The sequence below is a fragment of the Biomphalaria glabrata genome, chromosome 2 (assembly GCF_947242115.1).
Source record: "Biomphalaria glabrata chromosome 2, xgBioGlab47.1, whole genome shotgun sequence".
In the NCBI taxonomy this organism is placed as follows: Eukaryota; Metazoa; Mollusca; class Gastropoda; family Planorbidae; genus Biomphalaria; species Biomphalaria glabrata.
The window spans coordinates 6,337,932-6,347,556 of NC_074712.1; the positions used below are offsets into that span (position 1 = coordinate 6,337,932).

The 9,625-nt window shown below is 38.1% G+C and overlaps 1 protein-coding gene across 3 annotated transcripts in view; it reads left to right on the forward strand.

Annotated features, from left to right (window-relative positions):
- LOC106057253 (SPRY domain-containing SOCS box protein 3-like) overlaps positions 1–9,126 on the forward strand; it is a 21,326-nt gene extending 12,200 nt beyond the window's left edge. For all 3 annotated transcript variants that reach the window (XM_056018874.1, XM_056018871.1, XM_056018872.1), the window contains 3 exons: positions 1,234–1,394; positions 4,877–5,026; positions 5,602–9,126. In XM_056018874.1, the coding sequence (XP_055874849.1) occupies positions 1,241–1,394; positions 4,877–5,026; positions 5,602–5,987 (690 nt within the window). In that variant the 5' untranslated portion in view covers positions 1,234–1,240 and the 3' untranslated portion in view covers positions 5,988–9,126. The remainder of the gene's footprint in view (positions 1–1,233; positions 1,395–4,876; positions 5,027–5,601) is intronic.
- The last annotated feature ends 499 nt before the right edge of the window (positions 9,127–9,625 follow it).

Below are 9,625 nucleotides of genomic sequence, written 5' to 3' on the forward strand. Positions count from 1 at the left end.
AACCTATGCAACTGTAGTGAGCCCCGCACTTTCATAGGAGCCGCGCTAATTCTAGGTGTATAAATTATTAAATTAAACCCTTTTATAACTTATAACAGATTTCCCGCGGCCACATGTCGATTTACCAGAGCTCCTGGAAATCGCCTGAAATATATAGATAAAAATTGTCATTTTGCGGTGTTATTCAATATGGAAAACGCTAATACTAAGCGCGAAAAAAAAAAGCATTATGCAATACCTATTATTGTGTAATCTGGTGAAAGAAGCTTCTCGCGCCTCAAAATAATGAAGAATTACTTGAGGTCAACAATTCTCGTAGATAGATTGAAACATTTGGTAATTCTTGCTATTGAGCGTGATCTATGTAGGAAACAGAATTATTATGATATACTGTATGACTTTGCTACACGCAAAGCTCGTAAAGTAATTATGTACGTAGTAAAGAATGAATAAAATGCAAAGACGAATTTATTTTCTAATACAATAATACAAACTCCTAATTTTCACTTATTATCCGTATCCCTACCCAAACTGTGCCCCGCGAAATCCGTTTCGCATTGGACCCATAATGGTTAAGTCCGGCCCTGCTATTTAGTGATGGGTGATTACTAATTGTTCCTTTTTATTTTCGCCTCTAAAACTACGTGGGGTAACTCTAGTCCGCCCGACTTGCAGAAATAATAAGAGTGATCTTTCCATTACTTTGTGTCCAAACTCTTGAGCCATGAAGAGAATTAGATAGATAGATCTGCGCCTTCGACATACACGGGGTCACAGCGGTCACGGATAGATAGACGGATAAAGCTTTGTAAAAAGCTCTTAACAGTTTTGATGCTAATCTGCAACAGATCCTAGTTATAATGTTTGGAAATCACGTGTCAGCCGTCTAAAGTTAATCACTCATGTTTTATTGTTGAGATTTCAAAAATAGTTGTAAAAACAAAACAAAATAATACAAAAACTTGAATATTTTAAGATAGAATTTGCACTTAAGAAATTTACAGTTGCTAGACGATAAGTAAAAATAATGTAAATATTATCAAAGAATGATTAGATGATATCATGATCCTATTGTAACTCCGTAATTTAAGAATCTTTCATAATAAAAAGATCTTGCTTCGAAATGATCAATAAACATGAAGATTTTCAGTTTTTACATTGTGCGCATTTTATCTTCATTTTTTTTTACACATATCTTTACATTAAAATATAACCAAAAAATCTTAATTCCAGTTGAAGTATGACACAGACAGGTCAGCCAGCAATAAGAGACTATCATCTGGAAAACTGGGTTTGGGATCGCAACTCTAAACCAGCAGAAGTTCTTCTATCGTCTACGCACGAGGCTGCATATTTCTACATCGATCCCATAATTGAAAGTACAGGGACTGTAGGTAGGTCTCATTCAAAACTCACACACATTTGTCTTTTAACCCTCAAAACGCGTGTGGTAGTTTCAGCCTCTAAACATCAGAATCGTAATTCCATTTTGTATGCACTCATTGTAAAACAGCTCAGCACTTTAAGGGTTAAATGTGGCACCTTTGTTAACATGTCAACATCCGTTAGTCAGCTTATTTACCTCCTTACTTATTGTCGTCATTAATTCCTTGACTTTTGTCGTAAGGGTGGCCGTGACGTTTTGTGTAAGCCTATCCCTCCACTCTTGCTGGTCAGCAGCTTTCTTTAGCAGAATATCACTAGAGAGCTCGGTCAAGGCTTCACGTTGTCCAGCCAGCTTTTCCTTGGACGACCCATTCGCCGTGCTCCCCTTTCGCTGTCCCTTGAAGAATAACTTTGAAAAGTGAGTCGGGTCTTATGGCAAGACCGAACCAGGTCAGTTCTTGGTTCTCTTCACCGTACCGAGTTGTTCCTCCTTTTTTTTTTACCTGAATCAAATGTCCTTAAGGTCCGAGAACGTCCCGTTCCCTATTATGGACCTCTTGACCAAGGAAAGGCTTTTATCCAGGATGAGGCATCGGCTCATCACCAATCCCTCTTTCCGAAGTCCCGCCTTATCCGAAGTGATCATGTATTCACACCCGGTATGTCGCTAGTCACGGCCCCCTCTCCCGTGCGAGGCCAGAGGCCGAGGCGCATGGGGGCCCTTCGTATGCCTATAATGTCCCACCGAACCCGTGCGAGGGTCCTTCACCGCCCGTATGGACCCCGTTAGGGAACGAATCGGTGGGGGGGGGGGTTGGACTGATTAGCGAGCCTTTGTTACATCCCTACCACGTGCAATGTACAATCTCTCGACCATATCTGTGTGCTTTTTTTTTTTTTTTACCAGCCAGAGTCTTGACTTAGAGGAACTTTTAGAAATGTGTTTTCTTAATGGACAAATTGAACGAATGTACCCAACACTCGACTTTTTTTTTTTCAAGAAAAAATACATTAGTTTCGAGAGGAAAAGTTAAATTCTGATATTATGATATAATTGTAATGTCTTTAATATATTAACAAACGATATTACTGATTGAAAATATATCTTGTAAGCTAAAGATAGTTCAAAACGATTTTAATATATGCAATAAGGCAGGGCCGGCCTAATAGTTGCGGGGCCTTATGCGAAGCGGATTGCGCGGGGCCCAGCCTGGGTAGGGATATGCATATTGTCAAAATTAAGATTTTGTATTAGAAAATAGGCCTACACACGTCTTTGCAATAAATTTTTATTAAATGAAAGCTGACAATGCTACTTTATTTTTTTTTTATTGCGCGTTCAATTGGCACCCCAAAAGGACAATTTTGTTTATTTTTCAAGGAGATTATTCATACGTTTTCAGGAGATTTGAACAATTTTGGGAGATTTCCAGGACGTTTTCGTATATTTTGCTTTTTTAGGAAATTTCTAGTAGGCCCTGGAAAATTAGAGGCCACGGAAACCATTTTATTATATATAAGTTATAATGGTTTAATTTTAAAATGTACACCTAGAATTAGAGCAGGGACCTATGAAAGTGCGGGGCCCACTGCGGGCGCTTAGGTTGCAGTGGCCTAAGACCGACCCTGCAATAAGGTGATTGGTTTCGGGTAAAAACATTCTTTTTATAGTCGACTAGCCCTTTTTGAATTTAAGACCTACGCTTCAGGGAGGCAGCAATTTAGCATTCAACCACTAAGTGAAATTTTTAAAAAAATAGTCAGACACGATGGTCATAGTAATAAATGAGTATGCCTACGCTTTTCTCTCCCCTACCCTCTCCAGCCATCCTAAAAATAACTTTAAAATAACAATCTAATCAAGTTTATCGAACAGTTTAATAAGCACGTTGGCATCTTTGCTTTGTTTAGTCTTCAAACACAATTACAATATCGTTTGCCTAGTGACAAATAAAAGGTAAAATAAACAAAAGCTTTCAAATGTATGCATACGACATGCTGTGCCAGGTCTCGATTTTGCACAAACGCACAACCTCACTACTTTTGTTATATGGAGCCTGGAGTGTTTGATTTAGGTCAATGGGCCTAAATCTTAGTGTTGAATGACTCGAGTCGCTGGTTTGTATCTACAATCAGCTAGTCCAATTAAACCGGTGTAGGCGAATTGAATTCTTAATGTATAACTTAAAATAAACTTGAGCAGACTTCTTTTTGTGAACAAAACAGAATAAAATTTTATTAACAAATATACACAGATTTCAACTTCAATGTCGATGTATATAGTAAGAGAAATGAAATAATGATCATTTGCAAAAAAAATAAATAAATAAAATAAAAAAAAAACACATATATATTGTATAGTTCGTCCATATTGGTTGGACGATGGCCCTCTTTTGTCATCAGGGGCTGAGGGCTTTGCACTGGGGTTTTGTGCCTCCTCATATGGCTGGTGAGACCTATGTGAGACCGGTATGTTCGGCTGCATACTGGGCAGGTTATTCCAGCTGGAGCAAGTGTCATTGGCCTTGCTGTTCTTCTCTGGCGCTTTTATTCTGTCAGCGTTGTTCTCTTGTCCTCTGCAATCTGTGCGCCAGTTTTCACAGCCCGACGCCATGATGCTCTGTCATGTGCTTCTGTCTCCCAGGTGGCTGGGTCAATGCTGAAGGCCTTCAGGGAAACTTTGAAGGTGTCCCTTAAGCGTTTTCTTTGTCCACCTTGTGAGCGCTTCCCTTCCCTTAATTGAGTCGTTTAGGGATGTGGGAGTCTTCCATTTTGTAGATGGGGCCTGCCCATCGCAGCTGGGACTGCATCATGATTGTGTGGATTCTTTGCAGGTCCGCTCTCTTGATCACGTAAACGAGATACAACTCATTAAAATGAATGACTTTCTGTCACGTCTCACGTCTCTTACCCCTTCTTTCCACTTACACACCATTAAGTACTAACTTAAACTATGACAGACCACCTGGTGGTTTCATCAGAATCTCTTTACACTATACAACCAAACCATCTGCCCACCTTCACTCAATATTACACCAGAAACACGCATACAAAGTACATAACACTTAGGAACTGTGAGAGAAATAAAGTGTTCAAACCTTTCACCAGACAGTCAGACAGACAGAGTGAATTGATATAAGCTTTGTAAAGCATGAATTACATGCTACAAGCTATCATCATAATGGTAAACTATTAAACTATTACATGAAAAAATTATTTTATTGTTTTTCACGCTCAGATTATTATAGCATATTAGACATTTTAGAATTGTATTTAGTTAGCGTTTGGGGTTTTGAATTCGCCCCTGAGTCTATCCAACTCTAAATGAGGCGGTTGGTCATGGTGCTGGCTACATGACACCCTATTTAACTGTGGGTCGCAGAAACAGAGAGCCTTCACACCAGCTGCCCATATATCTCAAGGTCTGCGAGGGTTACTTTATTTTTACTATATCGACCTTTGGAAACATTTGTTTTCTTCTTCCTTTCAGCTGTGAGGGGTACCAAAGGTTTTGCCGATGGGGAACACTACTGGGAGATTGTCTTTCTGGAACCTCCGATTGGAACATCTGTGATGATTGGGGTCGGCACAAGGAAGGCCCAGTTGAAATCCAAGCACTATCAGTACATACATCTTCTAGGTAAGAATCGTGCCTAATTAGGGTTATGATTGAGAACGCAGTCAAAGTTAGAGATTAAACCAGATCATCATGTAATTGTGGAAAAAGTTAGGTGCTTCGCGATGCTTCCGACCACGCAATGCTAAATATACATCCAGGGGTACGGGAAGACTTTGGAGGGGGAATTCTTTTTTAATGCCCATTTATTATGTTCTGTTAATGAATTAAAATGAGGTGTGGGGGGGGGGGCGAGTGATACATAGCTTTACAAAAATTATACAAGGGACACATAGGTTAAAAGTTTGGGAAACACTGTAAATGTAAATTATAGTTCAGGGCTGTAGGCCTATGTATTATTGCAGCATTACTTTTTAGTCCTCGGTCCTGGAGTGTCTCTATATTTGGTGATTTGAGTTTTGGTGTTACACTAATTACTTGTTGAACTGGTATACACATTGGCTATAAACAAATAATAGTTATATGATGAAGGCCATTTCTAAATAGAAAGTTTAGTAAAGCTGATCTAATCATTGTTTAACACATTAGTAGGTTTAGATTTCTCCAGTGATATCTGTATATACTTTCCATTCTACCAGGTAAAGATAAAGAAAGCTGGGGTCTGTCTTACAAAGGATTCATCTGGCATAATGGAATCAGCAAACGTTACTGTGACCCATTCTACGAGCGGTCCACGGTCATAGGCGTACTGCTCAACAGATACAAGGGCACGCTCTCTTTCTTCAAGAATGGCGTGAGCTTGGGAGAGGCTTTCAACGGTTTGAACGCTGTCAAGGAGCCTCTGTATCCCATGATTAGCTCCTCGTCCACCCAGACTGAGCTCGAGTTGGGAGCCAGGACATGCCGCTACGTGACCTTACAGGAGAAATGCTTTTCAAAAATACGCAACAGTTTACAGGACACTGATTCTATTGATAATCTCCCTTTGCCTAGATTAATGAAACTTCACTTAAAGATGCTTTAAGATGATCTCCCTTTGCATAGAAAAGTGAAACTTCTGCTGATGGTGCTTTAGAATAATAAAATCTAGAAAATAAATATTTTTTATGTACCGGTACTATGGAAAAATAAAAATTACAATAGACATACTCATAGGGGACCCTGTTGTATCAAAGTACTTTCCTACATGTTTTGCTATTGTATTTTTTTCTATGCAGTTATTCACTTCTGCAGCAGTAAATCCTTTTAGATACAATGGATCAAATCTTGTCATGCTATTTTACACATTATGCATAATACCTGTAAACATAGTGTATCAACCATACACCTAAACTTGTATTTGCTATATAATATATCCACCTTGCATTTGATCTTGTTTAGTTCGGTTATAAAATATGCACCAAGTAGTGTAAAGATGGTAAATCCATTCGTCCCAGTGGCGCTACAGCCCAGGTAGGGCCCTGGCCTGCTTTAGCACATCTCTCCATTCTGATCTACCCTGGGCTTTACGTCTCCATGCCCGGGCCTTTAGCTGTTGTAGATCTGCCTCTACGTCATCAAGCCACCGTGCTGGTGGTCTGCCTTTGGGGCGACTGCTTTTTGGTTTTTGGCTGTGAACAATCTTTGCTCCTCTGTTCTCTGACATTCATTCGAGGTGACCTGCCCCCAACGTAATCTGTTTCTTTGTATTTCGGTCACTATGGAGAGGTCTTCATACAGCTGATATATTTCTTGGTTGGTGCGAATCCTCATTTCGGTTTCCTCATGTATGGCAAAGATTTAACAATTAGCCTATGCATTTAGACTGGCAAAAGGTAGTTATAGACCATGCAATTTAATCTTATAAAGACCTTGTAAATAAACTAGTCTTCAAAATGTGACGTTTTAGTAGCGAATGTAGTAGAGAATATTTTTACTGTGCTAAATAAATTGTGCCATATTTGTTCTTTTGTGATCATGTTTTTTTTTATGGAGTATTCTCAAATCTCATAACGCCATATAAAGAGCCTATATCATATATCAATGATAAGTATAATATTTTACTATGCATATATGTATATTTATAGATCATTTTCTTATAGACTCTACTCTTATAATAAAAAAAGGTTCTAAATCATGTATATATTTCTTAATAATGTTATGTCTTGCCGATCATTAGTTCTACCACTTTTGAGACGTTTATTTTAATAATATGTTCATTTTGAAAACTGCAGTTGACACATTTCATCGGTGTCAATGTTTTGTTAAGAAATCCACAAAATGCTCCTATCTCTTGCTGATATTTGTATAATTCACTTGGTCTTTCATTTATATTTCTAAATAATAAGGCTCGTCTTCGAGTCTGAAGATTAATGATGAGAAGTGGCGTAGCATCCATAGCGCGAAGGGGTTCAATGAACCAGGGCCGGATGTAACATAAGCTCTAGTTTAGGGCCTCCAAGAAATATTTAGTAGTTATATATAATATCTAGGCGCGGTGGCTGAGTAGTAAAGTGCTTGGCTTCCGAACCGGGGTTCGGGGTTCTAATTCTGGTGAGGACTGGGATTTTTTCATTTCGGGAATCGGGCGCCCCTGAATCCACCCAGCTCTAATGGGTATCTGACGTTAGTTGGGGAAAAGTAAGGCGGTTGGTCGTTGTGCTGGCCACATGACACCCTCGTTGTCCGCAGGCCACAGAAACACATGAACGTTACATCGTCTGCCCCATAGACCGCAAGGTATGAAAAGGGAAAGCTTTACTTTACTTAATATATAATATCTAGACTTATATGGGGCCCATATTTCAAATAGCTTAACGCCTTTTCAGCTCTAACTACGGCACTGCATGGCACGTAGGGGGCTCATTGCGCCTGGGCCGATGACTAATGACCGAATGAGGCCTTAGAATATCCTAAATACACAAAATATTTGTCATATGGGGGGGGGGGGAGGAGGCCCATCAACATATTCTTCAACCTGGGCCCACGGGTACCTTGCTACGCCACTGATGATGAGAGCAGTACTTTATGTGCCTCAGCTGCCACCGACATATTTCTTTATACTTATAGTAAAAAAAAAAAGCAAATCCTAATTATTTTCTTTCACTGTGTGTTTCATAAACCCTTAAAAAATGATGTTGTTTTTCTATCTAATATAATTTTCTAATGGACCTCATTCACCAATCGTAAACAAACAACATTAAGCCACGTGATTATCTCTCCTATACAAATTACGGTCTAATTTTAATCAACAATGATTATAACGTGACAGTTTGTTTTCGTTGTTTTATCAATATTATCACGTGACCGTTAGTTTTGGTGAATGAGGTCCATTATTTTTATTAATTGTTTTCAAAAATTGTTAAATGTTTTTGTTAGCTTGTAAGACCTATGATAGGTCACAAATGCTTAGCTCTACTTTGCTAAGTAAATAGAATTTAAGGTCTCTGAAATGTAATGTTTTTATGTTCAATTGAAATATGCATTCACCAGACTACTTGAGAAACTAAAGACATCTATCTGGTTTTGCAAGGTTGTCATTGCCGAAGTTGTAATAGATATAAGCACTTCACTACCTATAAAATGCTTCCTAATGGCATGCCTCTCAAAAAGCCTCTAACCTCCAGTTTAATTTCTGGCCTTCACGTGCGCCTCAGATATTGAGTCCGGCGGAAGTGTTTTCACTGAAAGGAAAAGGGGCGAAAGCGAGTAACTGGCGCCTAAACCAGCAAGCTTCATGCAGGAGGGGCACTGCATCTCATTTGCTGTTCCTTTGGACACATCATCTGCTTGGGGAGGGGAAAACTGATGCCCAGGCCCAGGCATTCATCTAATTTCCATGAGATGATCCATAGTCACGACTGAAGGACGCCATAAATAAAGACATCTATCAAGTCATATCTCTGCACACACAATCCGCCCATCCATCCGATATTTTTTAATAGTTCGCAGAACATGAATAACTGCACCATAAGCCCTCTGAAAAAAAAAAACAGGTTAGGATCATAATGCATAAATTATTTTTTTTAAAAATTACTTTCTGGAAAATATATTCGAAAACAATTGTTCTCCAGGAAATGTTTTCTTTATGTTCATTTGTTACCTTGTTTCAGTACCTTATGTTGCCAACTCTGATCCTGTCATTCTTGTGATAGTGTTGAAAATAAATGACATTTTTAAAGTTCTGTAGCCTATGTCTTGTGATAAACCATTGGGGTCACTAGTGTAAATAAGATAAAAAGATATGTATGCAAATATAAATAATTATCTATATAAAACAGTTACTAAATTGCATTTGTGTGAAGTATTGTTACTTTATATTTAGAGACATTGAAGAATAAAATTAAAAAAAAGCAAAGAATAAAAACCTATTATTTTATTATATCATAATTATATATATATATATATATATATATATATATATATATATATATATATATATATATATATATATATATATATATATATATATATATATATATATTCACCCTCTAATGTTTATTCTTCTGAAACAGGCGCACTAAAATATTTTGTGAAACACATTTTTTTGTTTGTTCAACATTACAGCTGTGGTGTGTTCTTTAGATGCTACTGTGACATAAAAAAAAACACAAAAAAAACACAAGTTTACAAAGACAGTTTGTGTGGAAACACTAACAGAAAATCGACCCCAGAACTGGACCA